Below are 24,448 nucleotides of genomic sequence, written 5' to 3'. Positions count from 1 at the left end.
AAAAGGAGAGAGAACCCCACGAAAAGCAACAACAACAACAACAACCCAACAACAATCCGCCAGGAGTCTTCCTCTGTCTGCACAATAAAACCCTTAGGTTGTACCTCGGAGCCGCAGCCACCCTGTGTGCGGCCGTGGGGCACGGGGCCGCGGTGGGGCTGGGCTCCAGCCTGCCTGAGGGGAGGGCAGAGCCTCAGATCTCCCAGCTCTCGGGGGCCACCCTTTGGGCAGCCCTTTGCCATGCCTCTCGCTGGGTCTCCAGCAGCCCGAGCCCGGCGGGACGGGAGGAGATTTGCCTTGCCTGGGGAAGGGGACTCGCTCCAGCCCACCTGGAGCACAGATCCCTACATCCAAGCCCTCTGTCCGTGACCCCCTGCTCTATCCCAGGGGCCCACCTTCACCTCGTTGTGACATCAGGGCCAGGGCTGTGCCAGCAGCGAGGCAAAGCAGGGTAGGTACGAGTGGGCACCCTGGGGCTGGCGCTGGCAGCTGGAGCAGCCATGCACTGCTCTCTGCCTGGGGTCAGGATGCTGTCCTGGGAGCCAGGGACTGCTGGGCACATTCACCGTCGGGTTTGGGAGCGGGGCCCTGCCGCCCCCCACCCTCTCTAACACAGCTGGCCTCCCAGAGTGACGCCCAGATGTGTGACCCTTGAGCAACCTGCCCTGTTGAAGGGCTGGAGCCAGGCAGGGGGGAGGAAAATGCCACCCTGATTGCATGTCTGCTAATTATTCTCGGCAGGTGCTGGCTGAGTCAGAGCCGCCCGAGTGCCGTGAGCCGGCAGGCTGCGCCGCCCTGGGCGGGTCAGGCGTCGGGGAGCGGTGCCGGGTAGGTGCCTGAGTGTCCCCGCGGCTCAGGAGGGGTGGCTGCTCCTGTGCCCACACCACCACCCCAGCTGCCCCCTGCTCACATTTGCTGCAGGTTGAGGGGGTTCCTCTCCCTGCAGCTTGCCCCTCCAAGAGCAGCCAAAACCCAGAGGGCTTCCCTCCTCTCGCCTCGATGCTCTGCTCCAGACCTTACCGGCAGCCAGAGGCAAACACTTCTCCTGCCTCTTTCTTGGTATGGCACAACCACACCAAGCTGTGTCCCACCCTGCCCCCTCTCTTAACCCTTGGTCTCTTCTTTCCTTCCTGGACTTCTAACTCCCAAATCCCCAGTGACACCCTGAGCCATCTCCCATCATTCCCACAGCCTCCTCTGCTAGCAGCCCCTTGCTGTGTGCCACCAGCCCCCTCAGGTTCATGGATTCATGGATTCATGGATTCATGGAATGGTTTGGGTTGGAAGGGACCTTAAAGACCATCTAGTTCCAAGCCCCCTGCCATGGGCAGGGACACCACCCCCTAGCCCAGGTTGCTCAGGGCCTCATCCAGCCTGGCCTGGAACACCTCCAAGGAGGGGGCATCCACAGCCTCCCTGGGCAGCCTGTGCCAGTGTCTCACATCCCCTTTAAGCCTCCCTGAAGCTGGAATGCGAGAGGAGCCTGCCAGTGCCCTGTGAGGTCAGATAAAGACACTATATTTATCTAGCTGGTAACCTGAGCCCTGAATTTCTCTGCTAGTGTTTTTTACGTAGCCCCACAGCCCTCCGGCTCAGCCTCCTCTGCCTCAGCCACTGCAAGGTGAAGGAGCTGAGCCCTGGGGTGCTCTGTCCCCTGCAGAGGACTTGGGTGCTGCCAGCCCCTCCACATTGCTCCCTCTTCTTCAGCCCCACGGAGGCAGGATCTGCTCCCCCGTGGGCATCACACCATGAGCAGCTGCCTGCCCCCCGAGGCGTTGGCCTTGTGCCCCTGAACCACTGCCCCGCACACAGGTGAGTGCTGGGGGTGTTGGGGAGGGGGCTGCATGTCAGGAGCTCAGAGGAGCCAGCAAAGCTGCCCCCCTCTTCTCTTCCTTTGACCTGGGGAAACCCTGGGGGGAGAGGTTTGTCGTCCCCACATCGCCAGAGAGCAGCTGCAGGGTTCGCACACAAAACCCTGGCAGCTCTCTGCCAGCAGGCTGCACCCCCTGGCACCATCCTCGCCCCCCATCGTGGGCAGAGCCACGTGCCCAGGCCCTTCCCTGGGGTCCCTTCTCTTTTCCCACCCACAGACCTCAGCACAGGAGCATGCCCTGGCTCAGGGCTCACGTGGGGTTGGTGTTTTGCTGCCTGGGGGGTGGCAGGCCCTGCAGCGGGGTGGGTATGTGTCAGCAGCACAGGGTGATGACTCCCACAGCCACCACATCTGGCATGACTCTGGAGACTTCTCAGGCCCAGCAGCTGGTAGGGGAAGGGACATGGCCAGTCTGGCCCTAGCCTCATGTGTGACCTTGGGCAGGTCCTGGGATGTGCAAGCAAAGAGGGGGCAGCACCGAAGCCAGGGCAGTGTCTGGAGCAGGGCTGCCAAGGCACTGAGGTCTCTGTCTGCTGGCCAAGGACACCCCTGGTGACTCTGTCCCCTTGCACCACATTGCAGTCAGGGCTGCTCAAGGCTACCCTTCCTAGAGGGAAATGCAGATACCCAGAGGGATGCCCTGCCCTGTGCCCCCCAGGGAATGGGCAGGAGGCTGTCCCACCCCTCTGGCCCTGTCTGGTGGATGCAGAGCCCCTCTGCCCCAAAACTCTTGGAGGCTGGAGCAGGCAAGGGGCTTCACACAGCCTCTGCCTCCCCTGCTGTGGAAGGTTGGGAGCTCCTACATAACCTCCAGGCTGGGACATTGTGTCTCAGGGAGCAGGGGACACAGCTCCCAGCCTGCGTAAGCGAGAAGCAGCTGTGCTGTAACACCTTGGATGGAGCCAGCACTGTGTAAGCTGAGCCTGCCCCGGGGCTCCACAGCCACCAAGGGGACAGCTGCCACCAGGACACAGGCAGGAAGGCCACAGGCAGGAGAGCTCCAGCAGAAGACAACAGCTAGAAAAGGAGCGAGGTCTCTTCCCCCCCTGCTTCCAGAGTTAAAGGTTTGCCTCCCAGCTTTGGGCTGAGCTTCCCATACCCATCAGGAAGGCTGCCAGAAGTGGAGGCCCAGGCAGGACTCCCTGACAGCCAGGGCAGCCCCTCCATGCCCCCAGCTCCCGGCTCCCTGGTGCTGGCTGCTGCCTGCACACGTGATGGGGGACCGGACATTCCTGTGCCTCAGCTTCCCCTGACACCCCAGGAGGATGATGAGGGTGCAGGAGACCTGACTCAGCCATGCCAGCCCCAGGGCTTTGCCAGGCAGCAGGAAAGCTCAGCACTATTATGGGCAGGGAGGGGCCAGGCAGGTCAGGAAGCGATGGGAGGAACCGAGGTTTTCTCACACCCCCTCAGCTCCTCTGGCTCCGACTCGTTCTGCTCTCCTGCGGCCCTGGGGTCCCCTCTGATGTGCCATGGGGACTCTGAAGCACAGGTGGTCCTAGCAGATGTGACAGTTCTCCATGGTAAGACCTCTCTCCCCACAGCACCAAGGGCTTAGCTGCTGTGTCTGGGGCAGGTTCCTCCTCCTGGGTCCCACATCCCTCCATCAGCTCCTCTGCATCCCCGGGGCTCATGCTGCCAGCAAGTACCTGCTGCCCTCCTGCTCCCTCCTGGGGGGCTCTCCTTGGCAGACAGGTGCTCTGTCTGGTGCTGGCATGGCACAGTAGGAGGGCAGGGACACTGCTGGCACTGGGTGATGGTGTGGGACTGCCCCAGCACTGAGGTGCCTGTCCTGAGCCCAGCTGATCTCGGCTGGTCAGGGGCATGAGGGAGCAGGGTCAGCCCGGAGCCGCTGGGAAGAGTTGGATGTTTCATGGAGTCCTTGCCTAGGAGTAGATTATTCACCCCTCAGCCTCCATTCCCCAGCAGGTCTGTGTGCCCCACCTTGCTCTTGCTTGTAGATAGTTTCCTCTCCGCTGGGAGATGTTGCTCCCTGGGCAATAACAACAGCAACCGGGATGCAGCTGCCTGGCCAGAAAGTTTGGGCTGCTGGCCAAGAGGTCGTGGGGGAATGGCTGGTTCTTCTCACCACCACCTCCTCCAAGCAGTCCGAAGGCATTCCCAAGCGGGGCTTAGAGGGGCAGGGGTGGCTCGGGAAGGCGACACTGCAGCGACCTCACCAGGGAGCCGAGGGGGCTCGTCCCCGATGCATGGCTACCTCCCTCCCGCCGCTCGGGTTTCAGCGGGATCGCTTTCGGCGTGGAGGAGGCGGAGCACAGCCACCGTGCCCGCAGCAGGGAGCCTCAGGGGGACTCCTGTCCCCAGGGTGACATTTGCAGAGGGCTGCTATCAGCTGCCCTGGGCAAGGGGGCTGGGCGGGGGCAGGCACCTCCAGGGTCTCCTGGGCTCTGAGCAGCAGCCTGGATCCCCTCCAGAGTCAGGCAGGGAAGGATGCTGAGGTGGCTCCTCCTGCCAGGGAGGCAGTGCCCATCCCAGACCTGATGTGCCCTGTGTGCTTGTGCTGCCAGGACCGTGCCAGAGCCAGGCCAGGCACTGCCTCTGTCTCCTCCTGGCTTGGAGCTGGGCCAGAGCCCGCCCAGGCTGGGCTGGGAACAGCCTTGCAATCAGGGTCATCTCCTGGGTGACCAAAGACTCTTGGAGCCATGTGAACCACTGTCCTGCCAGGGAAGGGATGCCAGGCACCCAGGGAGCTGAGCACCAGCAACACCAGGATAGAGGAGCTTGGCTGGGGTCCTGCCCACTGTGCCAACCACAGCCCCAGGACAGGTAGGTGAACAGCCATCAGCCTGCCGGCATGGGCACCAAGAGCAAACTTTCCTCTGGCTATGGGCAGCCCCTGCTTGCCTGCTGCCTGCCTCACTGCCCTGTCTTGACTCTAGGCTGGCACCATATGGGCTCAGGGTACCTCTGTGCCTGACCCCTGTATGCTCCTCTCCTGCCCTGTGTGGGTGCCATGGGGCAGAAGCCACCAACTCCCTGTTGGGCCCAAGTGCTGGGCTGCCCACCCAGGGTGGCTCTGCCTGGCTGGCAGGGAGGAGCACTGCAGATACATCTCCAGCCCCCAAAGCAGGACACTCACAGTGGGGCAGGGTTGCCAAGGCTGGGGCAGAGGTGGCTGCTGCAGTCTTTGGTGACTGTGGGTGCTGGGATGCTGGGTGCCTCTAGCGAGGCCCTGGGACTCCCTCTCACAGTATGAGGTGCTCAAAAGCATATGGGTGGCAGTGCCAACAGCTCCCAGCTGACCCAGGCTCTCCAGGAGGGCCAGCAAGTGGCAGGACCAACGACCACTCTGCACCCCACAGCCTGCTCCTCACCCTTCATCCCCTAGGTTCCCACCGTTGCCTGTCTGCCCTTCTCAGGGTCTCTGGCCAGGGCAGGAGCCAGTGAGCTAGAGGGTGGCTGCTGGTGGTGAGTGCTCTGCAGCGCTGACCCTTGGGCTCTTCTCTTGCAGTTGATGCCTCCAGGAGAGCCCCCTGAGCCCCGGCCTGCAGCATGTCCCAGCTCTCCTCCACCCTGAAGCGCTATGTGGACTCTTCCCGCTACGTGGAGACCACCTACAACAAGGTCCCCAGCGGCTACAGCTCCTACAGCTCCTACGGATCCACCCTGACCACAGCCTACGCAGACAGCAGCAAGATCGGCTTCAAAAGCAGCTACCTGCCCCCGCCCCGCTACCACCACGTGGGGCTGTCCCCAACCAATGCCTACGACAGCAGCCAGCTGCCCCTCTACCCCGACCCCAGCATCCGCCTGAGCCCCACCTACCTCCGCGCCCAGCCACGGCCCTCGGCTGCCCGGCTGAGTGGAGGTGCAGGCTACCCCTTCCCCGCTGCCCCCGGCAGCCCCCCAGGCTACCTGCCCGCAGCAGCGCCTCTCAGCCGGCACAAATCCATCAGCCACTCGGACTTGGCACGGGAGTTCGCAGGGCTGCACACCTCGGACAGCACCTACCCAGCCCCTTCCAGCCCGCTCAGCCCCCGCGGCCGCCAGGAGCTCGGTGCCCTGCAGGGTCTCTACCAGGCTGCCGCCCGCTCCGACTACGTCCGTGGCTACCTGGAGGGTCACGGGAGGAAAAGCAGCCATGGCGGCTGCCCCACGGGCAGCTCCTCACATGCCACTCTCAACTCTGCCCTGCCAGCCTCAGACACCCACTGTGCCAGCCAGGCCTGCCAGAGGAACGACAGCTCCTGTGAGATGCCCACCCGGGACCCCACGGTACGTGGTGCTTGCTAGGGCTGGGGTTTGGGCGGCCTGTGCCCACCTGTGCTGAGCACTTGTGTGTGGGAATCTTGGTGTGCTGCTCTCGGCCTCGGTTGCAGCACCTGTGCCATGCAGGGCTGCTGCTGCCCCTTTCATGCTGCCCTTGCTGGCACAGCAGCCCTGGGCCAGAGCTGCTGAGACAGCCAGGACTGCTGTGCCAGCTGTGTGCAGGCATCTGGGTGCTCTCCGAGGGGCTGTGCTCCTCACTGCCTGCACTGCTGGCAGCACAGCTCACAGAGCTCCCTGTGGCTGCCTGGTGGCTTGGGGTGCCCATGTGCTGGCAGCAGTGTGTGTGCTGCACCTTTCTGCAGGCATGTGTGCCAGCAGGTGATGGCACACACGGGCAAACTCAGTCTTCCCTGCATGGGTGCACACTGGGCACCATGTCTCCACACAGCTGCCTGTGCCCACGCCCCCTGCTCTGGGCCACTGTGGGCCTGAGGAGGGTTTTGGGCTGCCCAGCTAGAAAAGGTGACATGACCACACTGGGCACTCACCTTGCTGGAGACACCCAGCTGGGAATGCCAGTTTGGCTGGCACTGGCACAGTGACTCAGTGCCCAGCTGCTGGTCAGGCTTTTCACTCGTGCCCTGTGATGCCTCATGCCTGGCACAGTCTCTTGCTGCCATCTTGGGGCCCTGTGGCCCAACCTCAGCATGGGCTGTGACAGCCCAGGGAAGCAGCAGTTTCTCCCTGGCAGCAGCTGCTCCGTGCAGCATCCCCGGAGGGGGCAGGCACTCAGGTACCAGTCGGTGCCGCGCCACCCCCAGAGCCTCGGCCCGGGCCGGGAGCAGGCAGCACACAGAGCGCAGCTCGGGTGCACAGGGGAGCAGCCTGGTAATTTTCCACTCAGGTTTCCTTCCAAGATCTGGCCAGGCTCTGCTGTGTTGTCTCCTGCTCTCCTTTCAGTCAGTCTTCATTCACCCCTGGTGCAGGTTGGTCTGCCCGGGCACGGGGGCCGAGGTGCCCTTTGCGTCCCTGCAGCTCTGCGCCACCGTTGCCTGACAAGAAGGGGAGGCCAGGGGCTGGGGGATTCTTTTCTGCATCCCTGTGAGCAGCAAAGGAAGCTCCTTCCCTTTCCAGCCAGTGCCCCCACATGTCTCTCTGTGCCTAGCTGCCTGGGACTTGGGCTGTAGGTCTGGCCCATGCCCTGAGACTGGGGAGGCACAGCTGGGGGCATGGGGTAGGGCATGGGGTGTCTGCTGCTGCTCACCATGTGCCCAAAGCTGGGGCTCAGTGGGAAAGCTCTCCCCTGTCCCTCTGGAGTCACCTGTCCCATTCATGGCAGTGCTGTCCTCCTTTTTCCCCTCTCCCTGGCACTCACCTGAGTTTTAAATGCCCACCTGCCCCCCCAAGCATGGGAGCAGCATCTCACCTGCCCCTCCCTCAGTGCCCTCCACCCCAGAGCCAGCTGCACTACGTGCAGCACCAGCAGTGCCCTGCCCTGGTGTGGGACCCTTTGTGCCCAACCCATCTGGTCCCTGGCCCCCAGGCCTGGGGTGAGGGAGCAGGACAGGAGGCCTGGTGAGAGGAGGAGGCTGCTTCAGAAGGGAATTCCTGCTTCTGCCTCCCACCCAAGGCTCTGGCAGAGGGCACCAAGGCAGGCCCCAACAGCCACCACCAGCCACGGACACATCCCCACTGATCAGGCAGGAGTCCCCACCCCAGGTGCCCACACACCACTCAGTGTGGGTGCCAGGGGATGGCCATGGGGCAGCAGGGACTATGCTCTACCCAAACTGCAGCCTTGTGGTCTGCATGCAAACGCAGCCAGGGTCTCTCCAGTGGCAAAGGTGAGCAGGGCACGCTGGCACAGGGTGCTGGGGCAGGCACCCATGCCAGGGCAGGCAGGGATGATGGATCAGTGAAATTGGCTTAGGTTTCCTTGGTGCCTTGGCACATCTGCTATTTTCCACTCATGTGCTCTTTATCCTCCCTTTCCCAAGCTGGGAAGCAAAAGTTCTGATCATAAACCAGAGCTGGGCGCCCGCGGCTGTGCCAGGCGCCGGAAACAAGAGCGTGTCCCAGCCCCAGTGCTGCCATCGGTTCTGCCCTGCTGCCCAGCCCCGAGGGCACTGCCAGCAGCATCCACTACTGCCAGCAGCACCCACTACTGCCAGAGCCAGGGCATGGCAGGGCTGGCTCAGTGTCTCCTCCCATCCCTTCTTCCCCAGCCACCTCCTACCCCTGCACCACCATCATCCAGAAGGGTTTGAAGCCAGGAGGGAAGGGTGCTCCCGTTGCTGCCTGCCCACACCAACCCTTGGCACCTCAGTTTGCTGTCCTGCAGGGCAAGGGCAGGCAGGTGGAGCTGCAGTGAGCGGCTGTGCCACCCCAGCTGCCAGCTCCGTGTACAGCCATGCTGGCTCCCAGTAAGGCAGGCTGGGAGGGGGCAGGGCCAGAGCTGTGCCGCCCCATTAACCACCCTGGGTGAACAGAGGGTCAAAAGGCCAAAGCCACCCACAAAATCGCCAGCAGCTCTCCACAGTCCCCTCCTGAGCAGCTGATGCCTCTGGCCTGCAGCCAGCCCTGGCCCTGCCTGCCTTCAAGGTACCAACAGGGGCTGTGGCAAACCTCTGCCCGTGGCAGAAGGTCACTGCAGCAGAGGGGTCAGCTGAGGGCAGGGACCTGCCTCTGAGTGATGCCATCTTGCCAGGGCTCCCCTTCTCTCCCCTGCCCCAGCCTTGCCCTGGGAGCCTGTGTGCCCTCTGACTGGAGGGGAATTTGATCCTTGGCCCGGGGCACCCAACGTTACCAGGGCACAAGGTTCAGTGCAGGACGTGTTCAGTGCCACCCCTCCTGCCGTGGAACAGGCTCTGCTGGCACAGTGCATCTCCAGGCAGTGTGCTGCACCAACACCCTGCACAGTGCCTGGGGCAGGCTCTGCACCTGCCCAAATCCTGCCCCTGGGGCCATCCCCTGGGCTGCAGGGCAAGGTGGGGAGCAGCCTGGCTGCTGAGCACAGCCACAGGGGGCTGTGCACCGGCCCCAGGGCCCAGGCTGGGACCCGCAGGGGCTGCAGGAGGGTGTTGCAGGGGCACCAGTGCCATCCGTGTGGGGGTGTGGGGGGTGTGGGGGTGGTGCACCCCGATGTGCAGGCCCTGTGCCCGCCTGTGTGTACGCTGTACACACCATGGGCTGTGTGTATACACACACACAGACGCCAGGATTACGACAGGCAGCCTGCCGTGATGCAAAAAGCCCTGGCCCTGCAGATGAATAACGCTGCAAGATGCCTCCTCAGATATTTTTGCTGGTGCCAAAAATAGTCTCCCTCCCCCCTCCCCCCTTCCCCAGTCAGCCCCTCCGCTGGCGGTGCCGAGCTCACACCGCGGACAAGGAGGCTGCATCTGCAGCGATTAGGATTCAAACAGCAGCCACTAGGTCTGGCTTGGCGGGGGGGGCAGGACTGGCATGGGAGGAAAACAGCCTCTGCTTGGTGCCTCCAGCCCCTCCGGCGAGGCTGCAGGCTCTGGCTGTTCTCGGAGCAGCAACCTGACTGCGCTCCCTGCCTCGGTCGCCCATGGAAATTTCCCTGCGCGGGCGGTGAGACACCTGGGCACGCACAGCGACTGCAAGCCTCCGCTGCTCGCCCCGCTGCGGTCAGAGGGGTGAAGCAGAGGGAGACGCAGGACTGGAACGCAGGACACCCGGGCTCCCTGCCAGCCTCCTCACCTGCCCTTGCTGCAGGAGAAGAGCTGGAGCTCTGCTTGCGCCGTGCCTCAGTTTACCTAGGACTCAGAGGGGACAGACCAGATAGGGTCTTTGGTTCACACTGGATTTAGGGGAAGTTTTTTCCCCATAGAAGGAAGCAAAGCCTGAAATACCCTCTGAGCTCAGTGCCAGTGCATCCCCCAGAGAGGGGTGGGTGTATGTGCTGTTTGCTGTTGCTCACTTCCCCCAGAATGGCACTGCCTGGGGGCTGGCACTGGCCCCGCAGGGAAGGGATTATGCCCGGGGAGCCTCACAAGCCTCTCAGCCAGCCCTTAGCCCCTCTCTGGGTACAGGCACTCTGTGCCCCCTACGTGCCGTGGGAGTGCTCCGGGTTTAAAACCAGCCAGTTCTGGCAACTGGCACCCGGGCTGGGGCAGACCCACTCTCTGCCACCCAGCTCTCGGGTCAGCACCATGCTGGCAGCACAGCGTGCCCGGGAACGTGAGGGAGCCCCGGAGGAGCAGGTGCTTCCCCAGCTGCCACCTCGCCCCAGGTGCCCTACTGCCCCGCTGCTGCCAGCACGCTGCCGATACCGGGGGGAAGGCACCTCAGAGCTGCCCCGCAGCTGCCCACGGCTGCCCAGAGCTGCGCAACGCCGGGACCCCGGGCTCGGCGTGCCAGCAGCCTGGCCCCCGGGCACGGCCGCCCCTCGCGGGCCCCCCTGGCTCCCGGCGCGGCTGTACCACGCGGTGCGGCGGGGGCTGGGCCGTCACGGAGCCCGGCTGCTCCTCTCCACCCATTTGATGTCAGAGCTGCTCAGGTGCCGTCAGCCCCGCAGCCGGCACCGGCTCTGCCATTGCCTGCCCGGGCACGGCGGAGCTCCGGCAGGGCTGGGCGCCTGACCCCGAGCTTCAGACCGCAGCCGGGCCCAGGAGAGGGGTGCCCACCCGGCACCCCCCGGCACTCCCCCGTGCGCGGCTGGCCCCGGCCGTGCCGCCCTGCCCGCTAGGGCCACCATGAGGGACTCGTACACGGTGACGCTGCCCGAGGAGCCCCCCGCGCTCCCCGACCTTCACAAGGACCTGCGTCCCCGCACCTCCATGCCAGGGTCCCTCCTGGTCTCCACCTTCGTCGGGCTGGTCCTCAACAAGACCAAGGTAGGAGCCCTGCGGCTGCTCGCAGCTCTTGCCCTCCGGCGTGCGGGCAGAGAAGGGGGTGTGGGGAAGGGGCGGCCCCTGCCCTTGCCGGGGAGCGTGAGGTACCCCCGCGGCATCCCCTTGGGGGAGCAGGAGGTGCCGGGGGGTGGGTGCCAGTGCCGGCTGGCGCGGGGCCGTGGTGCCCCTGTGTCCGGTGGGAGGGCAGGGAGCAGGTGCCAGCACGTGTCGGGACGCATGGGTCCCGCTCCCAGACCTGCCCCTCTGGTGACCTTGGCCAAGTCCATGTGCCCAGCCTGCCTACCGCCAGGAAGGGGCTCCTGGCCACGCTAGCCCCCTGGCCAGGGTCACCGGGCTGAGCTCAGCTGTCGCCAGAGGCACAGCGCTGGGGGCAGATCTCCCCCTGCGGGGATGGCAGAGGGAAGCAGCAGGGAGGGCAGGATCTGGGCACTTATGTAAGGCTGGCTGCTCCGGCTCTCCTGCTGCCCAAGCAGGCATTTGGTGTGTGGACCTGGATGGGATGGGGCAGGAAGGTCCAGAGCTTGTTCCCTGCTCCCATCCTGTCCCCTGTCCCCCTCCTGCAGTGCAGCCCCAGGGACTCCCCAGCCGCCGCTGCGTGAGCCAGCTCCAGCTCTCCTTCGCTGCCTCTGAGCAGAGCTGTGTCCTAGATAAAGCCCTGGGTGGACGAGGGGGATTAGCTGGAGTTGAGTCACTCCAGGGACAGAAAACTGGGGGGGGGGGGGGGGGGGGGTGGAGTGGGGGGGTGTGGGAATAAGACCTCAGTGCACACAGGCTTGTGCCACAGTATGAGGGTAGATGGTGGGGTCTGCACCCCAGCCCGAGCCCACTGATGGGGTTTCCCTAGCCTCTGGAAAGGCAGCCCAGGTGCTGGCCTGGCCAGGCAGCAGGCAAAGGCCAGGTTCATGGGAAGGTGTGCACCCACACTGCTGGGACATTCTGGTCCCTCCTGGCACATTGTGAGTGCTGCACAACTAGGTCAGCTGGATAAGCATGCTGGTGAAGACGGCTGGGGCAGCTCCCAGGAGTTGCTGCTACCTCCCCTGGCACCATGACCTTCCCTGCCATAGGCATGGTGGCACCAGGAACAAGCTCCCTAGGGGTCAGCCCCTCCAGGGGATACAGGCTGCTGGGCCACAGATCCATCTTCTGCTGCCTGCTCAGCCCTGCCTGCTGAGGAACCACCACAGCCAGGCCAGCTCCTCCAGCTGCAGTGTGGCACTGACCTGCCACATCCTGCTGGGACCCCTTGCCCCTTGGCCTGGAGGTCCCTGTCTGGGGATATGGGGCGGGGGGGGGGGGGGGGGCTGGGGGTGTTTGCCTGGCACTTTGCCCGTGGCTGGGGACAGCCCTGTGTGCTGGGCACTGCGGGGGCACTGGCATGGCACAGAGGGTACCCGGTGTGTCTAGTAGGGCTGCGTGCACCTACACGGGGTGGCCGAGTGCCCACTGCTGCTGGCATCCCCTGCGGTGGGTGATGCCTGCACAGCCGCGGAAGGAGCACGTGTAACTGGATCTGGGTTATTTTGGGCTGCTGTCAGGGCTGGGTGCTTGGCACCTCCCACACACGCACCAGCTGCTGCTATTTCAGAGCTGCTGGGCCCCCTCCTCTTCTCCTCCCCCTCCTCACGCCCCTGGTGAGCAGCGCGGGTGTTTGCCTGAGGCTGGTGGTGCTGGAGGGGCGAGATCGGCAGCCTGACCCCACACGCCCTGTCCTGCTCTGGGCACAGCTCCGGGGAGGTTTGCCCCACTGCTGCCCTCTGCGTGGGGCTCACATGCAGGGCTGGCAGGAGGATCCCTGGGCTCCTACCACTCATTCCCAGCAGCAGCTGCCCCTCCATGCTGGGAGAGGGGTGGGCAAAGCTGTGGCCCCTCCAGACCCTTCTGTCTTTTGCTCTTGGTCTCTCCAGCAAAGTGTGCTGATGCCTCCTGGCCCCAGCTACCTGTGCCCATCTGTACCTGCTGTGAGCCTGCCCAGCTCAAAAATCACCTGAGCACATGGCAGAGCCCTGTGGCACAGATGCAGGACATCCATGCCATGCTGAGAGGGCATCGCTGGGCAAGCAGTCCCAGCCCCAGGGCTGACTGCTGCAGGGCTGGGCTTGCACTTTCCCAGGTGGACTTTATCCTGCAAACCAAGCATGCCAAAGTCTGGGCTGTGCTTGTGCAGGGTGTCCTGGAGGGGACACTCAGTGTGGACAAGGCAGGGAGCAGTGGGGCACTGTGCATCTCTTGCAGCTGTGGGGCAGGTATGGGGTACTGCTACCCCCCAGCTTCCCAGGACATAGGGCTGGCAAGGGGAGGCAGCAGCAGCAGCTAGCCTAGCCCAGGGCATGGGGCAGCAGTGCTGCCAGGCAGGGAGGACTTTGAGCCCTGTGCAATGTTCTGGACCAGGGAGCTGAGCAGCAACAGCCTGGCAAGCAGGATGGGGCAGGGCAGTCCTGGCCTCCCACCAGGTCTTCAGCCACAGTCCTGTGTGCAGGAAGCAGCCACGGTGCTGCTTCTGCCTACGGTGCTCACAGATGGACAGGGCCTCTGCTTGCACTTAAGGATCTGCTCCATGTGGAAGCCCATGGCACCACCATGGCCTCGCTGGGCTGCCCACAAGCAGAGCCAGCCTGTGCTGGGCACTGCTTCAGCCCTGTTCCCTCTCTCTGCAGAGCTCCAAGGCGGTGCAGGGGCTGACAGGCTTGCGAAACCTCGGCAACACGGTGAGTGCTTAACTGGGCACCTGGTGGGGGTGACCCCAGCTCACACTGTGCCCTTCTGTGGGCACATCTGTGGTGCAGCAGGCAACCCTTGCCCCCAGTACTCTGACTCCTGCCCTGGCAGCTCCCCGCACCCTGCTCCCAGCGGTGCCAGTGGAGGAAGGCTCTGCCACGCTCTGTGCTGCTCCGTCCCCATCCTCTGCCCACCCACCTCAGGTGTCCCCCTGCCACCGCCTTGCCTCCCCCTGCCTCCCGTTGCCATGGTTTTCTCTTCTGCCTCCCCCAGTGCTTCATGAACTCCATCCTGCAGTGCCTGAGCAACACCAAGGAGCTGCGAGATTACTGCCTGCAGAACCAGTACCTGCGGGACCTCAACAACAACAGCCGCATGCGCACCGCGCTCATCTCAGGTACCACTGCCCCCTGCCCCCTCTGGGGCTTCCCTGCACCACGTCCCTGCAGCGCCTCCTTGTTTCCCTGAGCCACCCCCTGTCCCAGGGGACCCCCATTCACAGGGTGGTGCCTCTCCCCAGCCTTGCCGGGGCAGGCTCTGTGCTGGGGGTGCCCAGCCAGGGGGAGGATTGGGATCCTCTCTCCAGAAGGGACAGAGCCAGCCCTGGGGACCCCAGAGTGGGATGCTAGAAGTGGGACAGTGGAAGCTTCATCCCTGGAGGTTTTTAAGGCCAGGCTGGATGTGGCTCTGAACAGCCTGATCTAGTGTGAGGTGCCCCTGCCCATGGCACAGAAGTTGGAACTGGATGGTCCTTGAGGCCCCTTCCAGCCCTGACAATTCTATGATTCTCTGGAGGGCACAGCTGTGCCATGCCACCAGAGCTGGCAGGGGCCAGCGGTGCTGCTGTCCTGCCTTTCTGCCCACAGAGTTTGCAAAGCTGATTCAGTTGCTCTGGACCTCATCCCCCAACGACAGCGTGAGCCCCTCCGAGTTCAAGACGCAGATCCAGCGCTACGCCCCCCGCTTCGTCGGCTACAAGTAAGGGGTGCCCGGTGCAGGGGGGGCGGGGGGGAGCCGAGCCCTTGGCCCCTCTCACTGGCCACACCTCGTGCCTTGCAGCCAGCAGGACGCACAGGAGTTCCTGCGGTTCCTCCTGGACGGGCTCCACAGCGAGGTGAACCGCGTGCTGGTGCGGCCGCGGGCCAGCACCGACCCCCTGGACCACCTCCCGTGAGTGCTGCCTGCGGCAGAGGCAGGGGGTGCAAGCCTGACCCAGGGACAGTGGCCAGGCAGATGCTTCTGGGCTGGGTCAAAGGGGCCAGTGTGCCCCCCTGGCCGCACTCAGCATCACTCTGTGCCCCCATCCCTCGCAGTGACGACGAGAAGAGTCGCCAGATGTGGAGGAGGTACCAGGAGAGGGAGGACAGCCGCATTAGTGGTGAGCAGGGCTGTGGGGGCAGCAGAGAGGCTTGGGCTGGGAGGGGGCCTGGGGACCAGAGCTCTCACCCTGCTTTGTGCCATCCACCCCAGACCTCTTCGTTGGGCAGCTGAAGAGTTCCCTGACCTGCAGTGAGTGCGGCTATTGCTCCACAGCCTTCGACCCCTTCTGGGACCTGTCCTTGCCCATCCCCAAGGTAGAGTCCCCTCCAGCCCCTGGCACCCTGCCCCACACAGCCTGCCCCTGACCCGTGCTGTGCTCCCACAGAAGAGCTACGGTGAGGTGACCCTGATGGACTGCCTGAGGCTCTTCACCAAAGAGGATGTGCTGGATGGCGACGAGAAACCGGTACCGAGCGTGGGGCAGGGGGCCGGTGGGCTTGCCCTGGTGCAGGATGGGGCCCTTTCCCTCCATGCCTGCACTGGCAGGGCCTTGGGCTTGGTGCATGGTGAAGTTTGCCTCTGCCCTCACCCTCCTGCTTTGCCTGCCCCAGACGTGTTGTCGCTGCAAAGCCAGGACAAGGTGCACGAAGAAATTCAGCATCCAGAAGTTCCCCAAGATCCTGGTGCTTCGTATCCTGCCCGCAGGGGCCGGGGCCAGGCCGTGCTGCAGGGAAGTGGGAGGGGTGGGGAGGGGGGCAGGCAGCTCCTCGTGGGCTCCCCTTTGTCCCTTGGCTCCTTAACATGACCCCCCCCAGACCTGAAGCGCTTCTCAGAGGCCAGGATACGAAGCAGCAAGCTCACCACCTTCGTGAACTTCCAGCTGAAGGACCTGGACCTCCGGGAGTTTGCCTCGCAGAGCTGCAGTGAGTGCCAGGCCCTGCGCTGCTCCAGCCCAGCCCTGGGCTCTGGGTGGCCCCCAGCTGGGTCCCTCATGCCCCTCCCAGGGTGCTGCAGCCTGTGCTGGAGGGGCAGAGGGGAATGGGAGCCACAGACACGCAGGGTGCCAGTCCCTGCTGGCCTTAGCTCTGTGCTGGCACTTCGGGGGGCAGCAGCTGAGCACCGCTCCTGCCCTGCTCCACAGATCACGCCGTCTATAACCTCTATGCTGTCTCCAACCACTCGGGCACCACCATGGGGGGACACTACACTGCCTACTGCAAGAGTCCTGTCTCCAGCGAGTGGCACAGCTTCAACGACTCCCGGTGAGGCTGCACAGCCACGAGGCTGGCTGTGGGCTCGGGGCAGGCAGGGACCCCCTGCCCAGGGCACTCGGGTGCCCCGTCCCCCTTGCTGACAGCGCATCTCCTCTTCTCCACAGGGTGACGCCCATGTCCTCCAGCCACGTCCGCAGCAGCGACGCCTACCTGCTCTTCTACGAGCTGGCCAGTCCGTCCTCCCGCATGTAGCCGGCCCTGCCTCCCCGGGGACCATCTGTGCCACCCCTCAGAGACAGCCCCTCCAGGTTTCAGCCGTTGGCCCCTCAGCTGCGAGAGGGAGGTGAGGAGGCAAGGCCTCGACGTGGCTCCAGCGGGAGGCTGGAGGCAGCCAGGAGCAGACCCCCAGCGAGGACACCCCAGCTGCAGACTGAGGTCAGCCTCTGGCAGGGCAGGGTCCAGGCAGCTCAGGCACCTCCTGGTCACTGGCATTTGCTTTTCACCTCGGAGAATTTGGCCATTTCTTCCTTTTTCTTTTGGGGGTTGGGGTTTTTTTTGGTTCTTGTTTTGGGCTTTTTCTTCTCCCCTCCTCCCCCCCCATTGGTGTGTAATAAAAAGCCTGAGCAAGGGACTCTGCGGGCATGGGGCTGCCTGCCCCATTGATCAGCCAGGACCTCTGCTCCCCTGGGGCAGCACTCAGAGCTGGGGGTCCCAGGAGAGCCTCCTGCATCCCTCCTGGCCTCTTGGCACTCCCATTCTGCTTGGTCATCCCAGAGGATTCTTGAACTGCTCCTGGCCTCTTCCTAGCACTTCTGAACCTCTTGGCAAAGGACCCCGGCCCTCCAGTCGCCTCCACCTCACCTCAGGCAGCACATTGCCACCAGCTGCCCCATGCACACTCCTCCAAGCAGCCTGAGTTCAGGCCCAGACTCACAGACAGGAGGGAGGAGAACGTTCTGTGTCGTTTCTATGTGTTTATAGTGGACTCTGCTCAGCCTGGAGCAGCCTGCTGCCTCCTGGCTCTCCAGGGACTCGTGCTGGGGGGTGCTTGGGGTGGGCTCTCGCCTGCCTCCTCATACAACGGTGCCTTAAACCACTTAGGGGAGGGGGAGGCCACGGCTGCTGCACAGGGGAGGGGAGAGGAAAGGGAGGGGAGGACAGTGGCTTTCTGGGACCATCTGCAACGGGGGCTTTCTCCTCCCTGTGATCAGGAGCCCCCCCCCGGGTGCCCAGGGATGCGTGTCCCCACCTGCCCTGCTGCTCTGCCCTCCAGCTAGCAAACGCCAGTGGCCTTTTTAGCCTTTTCTCTAATTTATTCTCCTCGCCCCCTGCCTTGCCTGAGCGAGGTGCAGCGGGAGGAGAGCTGGGCCTGACCCAGAGCAACCCCAGCCCGCAAGGCAGCGACACCCGAGCCAGCAGCCCGACCTGCCCTGCCCTCCCCCCGCCGGCCCCGCGGGCACAGGCTGAGCGCTGCCGAGCATCCTGCCCGGCCCAGGGCGTTCCGGCGGGGCTCGGGGGGGGCAGGCCGAGCCGGAGGGACTGCCCACGGCAGGTACCGCACTGGGGCAGTCGCTGCCTGGCAGGTGGCTTTTGTTTACTGTGTAAGCAAGATGGGCAGGAAGGGTCTCGTAGAGGGAGACTCGTGCAGGAATAAATTTTAGCTTGAACAGAGCCTCCTGTCCGTGTGCTTGTCTCTGGGGGGGGGGGCAGGTGAGGGGCTGTGGCTCCAGCAGGGCCAGAGCAGCCTGCCCGTCTGTGGCTGCTCACAGAACCAGAGAACAGCCCTCTGAGATCATCCAGCCCAACCACGGACCCAACCCCACCCTGGCCCCCATGGCCACATGGACAGCTCCAGGAATGGGGACTCCACCACCTCCCTGGGCAGCCTGTGCCCAATCCCTGACCACTTTTGCAGCAAAGAAACCTTTCCTCATCTCCAGCCTGACCCTCCCCTGGCACAATTTCAGGCCATTTCCTCTCCTTCCATCACCATGTCCCAGGGCTTGCCTGGAGTAAGGGAGGTGTGGGTGCAGGTGGCAGTCCCTCTCCTCCAGCAGTTGCCTTTCCTCCTACTTCAGCCCTGCAGAGCTCCCAGGAGCCCAAGCTCTTCCCCCAAAGCCCCTGAACAATGCTCCCTTTCTCCTCTGCTCAGGGATGGAGGCAGGCACCCAGGCTTTAAGGGGCAGTGGGAATTTTACCACTCTCAATTTTTTACAGTAAGAGTGGTGAAGAACTGGAGCAGGCTGCCCAGGGAGGTGGCTGAGGCTCCATCCCTGGAGACATTCAGGCTCAGCCTGGCTGTGTCCCTGTGCAGCCTGCTCTGGCTGGAGCTGTCCCTGCTGCCTGCAGGGGGGTTGGACAGGATGCCCTTGGAGGCTCCCTTCCCACCTGATGCAGTCTGTGGCTCTGTGAATGGTGGTGGCAGGGCTCAGGCAGCCAGGGCAGGAGGGACATGCTCAGGCCTGGGCTCCCCAACACAGCCCTTTCAATACCACCCTGAGCTGGTGGGGAGCTCAGAGGCAGCAGGCAAAGCAGTGGAGCCTCCATGCCCCCAAGAGCAGGGTGCCCAGCAGGCTGTGCAAGCAAACCTTCCCCTTTAAGAAGCTGTTTCTCTGTGCCAGAGCCTGACCTCGGCATCCTCAGCTGAGCTGGATTAACAGGGTGAGGGGAAGGGGCCTGCAGAGGGGGCTGGGGCTGCTGAGCTCCCGGGGCTCCCAGCGCTCCAGGCATGGCCCTCGGGGCTCCGCAGGGTCCAGCCCTGGGGCAGCACAGGTAGGCACAGCTGGCACTGCCTCTGCCCCGTGTGTGGAGCAGGTGTCCCCACTCTGCCCCAGGGCCAATGGGGGAAGCTGGGGAGGAGCAGTTGGTGGGGCAGGCTGCTCTGCTGGGGAGCAGAGCATGCCCAGGAGGCTTCTAGCCAGGCTGCACTGGAGGCTGCCCATCGCCATGAGAGACTTCACTGAAATCACTCTGTGCTCTGAGGAGCTGGACCACAGCAAGGTAGGGCTGGGGGTGTGGGTGCTGCCCTGGGTTGCCCATCCAGCTGCCTGCAGTGTGCTTCCCCTGGTGCCACCTGTGCTCACTCCCCTGCAGACCGAGTTCTGCAACCCTGTCTTCGAGGGTGAGGAGCCCCAGGCAGCAGCAAGCACTGAGCACCTGCCAGACAAGGACAGAGCTGGCCCCACGTCACCCCAGGACAGCCTTGGTACCCACCGGGGGTTTGTACCCACGCCCCTTTCCACGGGGCCACCAGGGGCAGCCGCTTACCTGGGAGCTGGGCGGTGAGGCAAGGCTCCTGCAGAGCTCGGGGGCTGCTCAGGGGACTCCTTAGCACCTTGGGGGCACGAGGTTGGAATGTGCCCAGCCAGGGCTCTGCCAGCCCTGTGGGGAGGTGGCAGGGTGGGGGATGGCTAATAGCAGCCAGGCTCTGCCTGCCCTCCTCCCCCTCCCACAGGCCAGCAGCCCTGGGCACAGGCAGGCTGGCAGTACCGAGCCGACTGCAAGTTCACCTGGCTCTGTGTGGCTCTGATGAGCGCTGTCCTCCTCTTCCTCATCGCCCTCCTGCTGGGCATCGTCATCCACCGTGAGTGTCCGAGCGGGGGGGGCTGCCGGGGGGGCTGTGACCGCGGGCTGAGGGACACAGAGCTGGCTCAGAGGGGGACAGCAAGAGCCCATCCCACACAGGACCTCCCAGGGCCCCCTCTAGGGACCTCTCCTCACCTCGGGGGCAGAGTGGCCACATGCACAGAAGCCAGGGGGATCTCCACCAGCCTGGGATGGTCCCTGGGGCCTGTGGGAGTTGGGTTGGGAGCTGCACACACCTCGGGACAGGGGGCTGGGTCCTGCACACACCTCGGGACAGGGGGCTGGGTCCTGCACACACCTCGGGACACGGGGCTGGGTCCTGCACACACCTCGGGACACGGGGCTGGGTCCTGCACACACCTCGGGACAGGGGGCTGGGTCCTGCACACACCTCGGGACAGGGGGCTGGGTCCTGCACACACCTCGGGACACGGGGCTGGGTCCTGCACACACCTCGGGACACGGGGCTGGGTCCTGCACACACCTCGGGACACGGGGCTGGGTCCTGCACACACCTCGGGACACGGGGCTGGGTCCTGCACACACCTCGGGACACGGGGCTGGGTCCTGCACACACCTCGGGACACGGGGCTGGGTGAGCTTCCTAAGCCCCTTCCCCACACTGCAGCCATGTCTCCCTGCCGGGGCTGAGCTGTCCCTGCTCTTCCCTGGGCACAGAGCTGACGTCCCCACAGCCACCCGGTGCCCCAGCTGCAGCCCTGCCTGCCCGTGGCACTGCCACCACCACTGCAGCACCCCCCCGAAGGGACCTCCTGGACCCCAGAACAGCTGCCCCCCCAACCCAGGGCTGGCTGCCCACAGCTGGCACAGCAGCACCAGGTGAGTCCCATGTGAGATGGTGCACTGGGAAGCTGGTGCCCTGCAGGACTAGCTCATGCCCATGCTGGTGCCCTGCAGCACTGCAGCATTAGCTCATGCCCATGCTAGTACCCTGCAGCACTGCAGCACTAGCTCATGCCCATGCTGGTGCCCTGCAGGACTAGCTCATGCCCATGCTAGTACCCTGCAGCACTGCAGCACTAGCTCATGCCCATGCTAGTACCCTGCAGCACTGCAGCACTAACCCATGCCCATGCTGGTGCCCTGCAGCACTAGCTCATGCCCATGCTGGTGCCCTGCAGCCCTGCAGCACTAGCTCATGCCCAAGCTGGTGCCCTGCAGGACTAGCTCATGCCCATGCTGGTGCCCTGCAGCACTAACCCATGCCCATGCTGGTGCCCTGCAGCACTAACTCATGCCCATGCTCTTGCCCCATGCAGCTTGTGGTGGGACCCTGCGGGGCCCCGAGGGCTCCTTCAGCTCTCCCAACTACCCAGGCCCCTACCCACCCCACACCCTCTGCATCTGGCACATCGAGGTGGGTCCTGGCCTTGCCATCCAGCTGAAGATGGAGACCTTCAGTGTGGAGGGCACTGCCTCCTGCCTCTTCGACCATGTGGAGCTCTACGAAGAGCTGGGGGCTGGCGATCCAGGCTCTGCCCCAGCTCGGGGGGGCCCAGCCAGGTAGTGCCCCTGCCCCCCAGGGAGTGTGGCCACGCAGGAGGGGGCAGCCCCTCCAGAGGTAAGCAGCATCACCCCTTGTTGTGCCCCCAGGTTTTGTGGCAACGTGGTGCCCCCCACCTTCAACACCAACTCCAACCACCTGAGGGTGACCTTCATCTCCGACAGCAGCGTGGGGGCCTCAGGCTTCAGTGCCCACTACCGTGCTGTGCCCCCCACTGAGAGTGAGCATCCCCACCCCCGGGCACTGCCAGGGCCCCTGCCTGTGGGCAGGCAGTAGATGAGCACTGAGGGGACTCCTGTAATGCCCAGGGTGCTGGGACAGGGCACGGTGCCCACAGAATGCCCTTGCCAACCTGGCTGTCTTGGTTTCACTGCAGAGAGCTGTGCCTGGGATGAGCACCTGTGTGACCAAGGGCTCTGCCTCCACCTGGGCTTCATCTGTGACGGCTTCCATGACTGTGCAGACAGGAGTGATGAGGCCAACTGCAGCCTGAAACACAAAGGTTGGGCCAGAGCCTCCCCTGCAGCCCACGGCCTGCTGGCAGCCAGGCAGTGGGAGGCAGGGAGAGGGAGGTGGGGGGCCAGTGCAAAGGGAGAGGGGCAGGGGCCAGAGCTCTGTGTGTGTCCCTCCAGAGTGCGGGGGGCCACTGACAGCCTTGGAGGGGCACTTCTCCACCCCAAACCATCCCCACCCATACCCACACCAGCAGGTAAGAGAGGGGACTCTGGGGGGATGAAGGTGGGAGCAGGGGGAGGGTGGCACAAAGGAAGGCAGCCTCCCCCCGGGGAGGGCTGGGGGTGCCCCTGCCTGGCTTCACAACCATCCCTGGCTGCCCCTGCAGCTGTGCCTCTGGCAGATCTCGGTGCCCCTGGGCCACGTCATCGACCTCCACTTCCACAACTTCAGCCTGGAGTCGCACGAGGACTGCAGCTTCGACTTCGTGGAGGTGCACGACAGCACGGGCACAGGGGCTGCCAGCCTCATGGGCAGGTAGAGGCACCCCCCCCGGCTTGCTGTGCCAGCCTGAGTGCCCCGCGCTGCTGGGTCTCAGCTGGGGAAGCCGAGGCATGGGGCAGGCCGGTGCGGAGGACCTGCTGAGGAACAGGTCTGGGGGAGGTGCTGACCGGCCACACTGCCCACTCTGAGCCCCTCTCTTGCCCCACGACCCTGGCAGGTTCTGTGGCCACCAGGTGCCCCCCACGCTGACCTCCTCGCGCCACGTCATGACCGTCCTCTTCGTGGCGGACGAGGGAGTAGCAGACCAAGGCTTCTTCGCCACCTACCAAGCCCACAATGCCACGGAGAGTAGGTAGCCAGGCAGGGGCACAGGCTGAGCAGAGGGGCTGGGGCTGTGTGGCCACTGCCCTTGGGGGCCTTCAGGGCCAGGCAGGATAAAACCCTGGGGGAAAAGACTGCTCTCACCCCATGTCTGACCCTGCTGGAGGAGGAGGTTGAGCTACAGGCCCCTGGGGCCCTTCTCACCTGAGTTACTTCATAATCCCAGCCCTGGGGATGTGGGCTGGAGAGGCTCAGCTGCACACAGGCGTGATCCATCACCTGAGGGCTGGGAATTTAGGCTCCCACTAAGCTGGGCCAGCGATGGTCACCTACTGGCTACGGCTGCAAGGTGGCAGTGCCCTGCGGCTCCCCACCTGTGCGCCCCCTGGCCAAGAAGAGCAGAGACAGGGGCGGTCAGCACGGAGCAGGCTGACTCCCAGCCATGCCCAGGTTGCTCTCTGCCCATGCCTGAGCCCAGGCCCTGTGGGACTGGTCCCTGTCGTCTTGCAGAGACCTGCAGCCCTGCAGAGTTCTCCTGTGGGAATGGGGAGTGCCGGGCACTGGAGTCCGTGTGTGACGGCTGGCACGACTGCCCCGATGGCACTGACGAGCTCAACTGCACTGGGGTCTCCTACCCAGCCTTTGGTGAGTGCCACCCTTGGGTGCTCCAGGCAGCCCCTCCCCGCACCCACCTGGCCCAGGGGACACACTGGCAGCTAGCCCATGGCCAACGTCTGCCTGCTTGATGGGCACCACTGCTGCTGTGAGAAGTGAAACAGCTCGCCCCGGGGCAGGGTCTGTCTGCGAGCCTGTGGGAGTGGAGATGTGCCTGGGGCTGGGCTACAACGACACCTCCTTCCCCAACATCTGGCTGGCCATCCCGGACCAGGAGGGAGCTGCTGAGGTGCTGCAGGACTACCAGGTGAGCTGCAGGGGGACTGCCGGGGGGCTGCCTGCGGCGCCGCAGGCCGTGGTGCGCTCACTGCCACCTCCCCGCAGACGCTGATGGAGCTTGCCTGCTACCAGCACCTCCGGCTCCTCATCTGCAGCCTCTTCGTGCCCAAGTGCACCCCGGATGGGGGCGTCCTGCAGCCCTGCCGAGCTGTCTGCCTGGCTGCTGAGCTGCGCTGCCAGCAGTCCCTGGGGCTCCTCGGCATCCTCTGGCCCATCAACTGCAACATCCTGCCCGACTCCAACGACCCCATCGAGTGCTTCCAGCCCTGACTGGCAGGAGAAGAGGAGTAGGGGCTGAAGCAGCTTGCCCAGAGCCACCCCCCCTCCCACCCCAAGTGTCTTTCCCACCTCCTTCTGTTGCAAATCCCCCACTTCTGGGGTGCCCCCCTCCCTTCAGCAGCACCCTGTTGCCTGGCTCCTTGCCTGCCCTGGGGTCCTGCCCTTGGCTCAGCACTCAGCTCAGTGCCTGAATGCCATGGGCTTGCACACCGAGCCAAGTGCCTAGAGAGCAGGTGCCCCTTCCCAGCCCTGCTGCAGGGAAAGGTTTGTGCTGGAGAGGCTGTGCCCACAGGTTGGAGCTGTGCTGGGGACACTGTGCAAAGTCCCCCTGTCAAGAGACAGGAACAGTGGCAAGAGGGTTGGGCACTGCCTCCCCATCTCCAGTGTGTGGGAATTGGGTTGTGCATGGTTCCCAGCCCAACTCTCTTTCAGCCTTGTCAGGCTGTGCAAGACCTCTTTCCTGCAACCCTCAGGCTGGTAGGGAAAGGGTTAATGTTCCCCAAATGGAGCAAGGCTGGGATGAGGTGAGCCAGGCTGCAGGCAGAAGAGCCCAGGGCTGCCCATGTCCAGCAGCCCCAAAGCCAAGAGAATAAACAGTGTGAGCAGCTGAGAAACCCAGAGGAGCAGGTGGCTCATCTGGGGAGGGGCTGTG

The 24,448-nt window shown here is 64.5% G+C and overlaps 2 protein-coding genes across 3 annotated transcripts; both read left to right on the top strand.

Moving 5' to 3' along the window:
* The first annotated feature begins 1,584 nt into the window (after nucleotides 1–1,584).
* USP2 (ubiquitin specific peptidase 2) lies at nucleotides 1,585–16,514 on the top strand. Of its 2 annotated transcripts, XM_068159961.1 has the most exons (15): nucleotides 1,585–1,812; nucleotides 3,287–3,396; nucleotides 4,559–4,660; nucleotides 5,346–6,109; nucleotides 13,641–13,691; nucleotides 13,975–14,098; nucleotides 14,568–14,679; nucleotides 14,761–14,871; nucleotides 15,015–15,079; nucleotides 15,172–15,275; nucleotides 15,347–15,427; nucleotides 15,573–15,651; nucleotides 15,777–15,884; nucleotides 16,103–16,223; nucleotides 16,340–16,514. In XM_068159961.1, the coding sequence occupies exons 4-15, from the start codon at nucleotides 5,387–5,389 to the stop codon at nucleotides 16,425–16,427; spliced, it is 1,767 nt and encodes a 588-aa protein (XP_068016062.1). In that variant the 5' UTR covers nucleotides 1,585–1,812; nucleotides 3,287–3,396; nucleotides 4,559–4,660; nucleotides 5,346–5,386; the 3' UTR covers nucleotides 16,428–16,514. The 2 variants fall into 2 exon arrangements, with proteins under 2 accessions (XP_068016062.1, XP_068016063.1); XM_068159962.1 differs by lacking the exons at nucleotides 1,585–1,812; nucleotides 3,287–3,396; nucleotides 4,559–4,660; nucleotides 5,346–6,109 and adding an exon at nucleotides 10,620–10,965.
* A 2,387-nt stretch (nucleotides 16,515–18,901) lies between these two features.
* On the top strand, nucleotides 18,902–24,410 carry MFRP (membrane frizzled-related protein). The gene is made up of 13 exons (XM_068159958.1): nucleotides 18,902–19,175; nucleotides 19,269–19,380; nucleotides 19,630–19,758; nucleotides 20,439–20,600; nucleotides 21,041–21,284; nucleotides 21,375–21,505; nucleotides 21,662–21,787; nucleotides 21,918–21,994; nucleotides 22,127–22,275; nucleotides 22,460–22,590; nucleotides 23,074–23,208; nucleotides 23,358–23,485; nucleotides 23,563–24,410. Exons 1-13 carry the CDS (start codon nucleotides 19,074–19,076, stop codon nucleotides 23,785–23,787), a joined length of 1,851 nt encoding a protein of 616 aa, XP_068016059.1. The 5' UTR covers nucleotides 18,902–19,073; the 3' UTR covers nucleotides 23,788–24,410.
* Nucleotides 24,411–24,448: the final 38 nt, after the last annotated feature.

This window comes from Melanerpes formicivorus, unplaced genomic scaffold, assembly GCF_026170545.1.
Source record: "Melanerpes formicivorus ecotype bairdi unplaced genomic scaffold, bMelFor1.0.p_v2 SCAF_47, whole genome shotgun sequence".
Classification (NCBI taxonomy): Eukaryota; Metazoa; Chordata; class Aves; order Piciformes; family Picidae; genus Melanerpes; species Melanerpes formicivorus.
This window is presented reverse-complemented; position numbering and strand designations above follow the sequence as displayed.

Coding starts and splice junctions, on each gene's coding strand:
- USP2 (XM_068159961.1), top strand. CDS start 5,387: ATGTCCCAGCTCTCCTCCACCCTGAAGCGCTATGTGGACTCTTCCCGC. Junction 14,680..14,760: donor CCCCGCTTCGTCGGCTACAA/GTAAGGGGTGCC, acceptor CGTGCCTTGCAG/CCAGCAGGACGCACAGGAGT. Junction 16,224..16,339: donor CACAGCTTCAACGACTCCCG/GTGAGGCTGCAC, acceptor TCTTCTCCACAG/GGTGACGCCCATGTCCTCCA.
- MFRP (XM_068159958.1), top strand. CDS start 19,074: ATGCCCAGGAGGCTTCTAGCCAGGCTGCACTGGAGGCTGCCCATCGCC. Junction 22,591..23,073: donor AGCCCACAATGCCACGGAGA/GTAGGTAGCCAG, acceptor GTCGTCTTGCAG/AGACCTGCAGCCCTGCAGAG. Junction 23,209..23,357: donor GGTCTCCTACCCAGCCTTTG/GTGAGTGCCACC, acceptor GCCCCGGGGCAG/GGTCTGTCTGCGAGCCTGTG.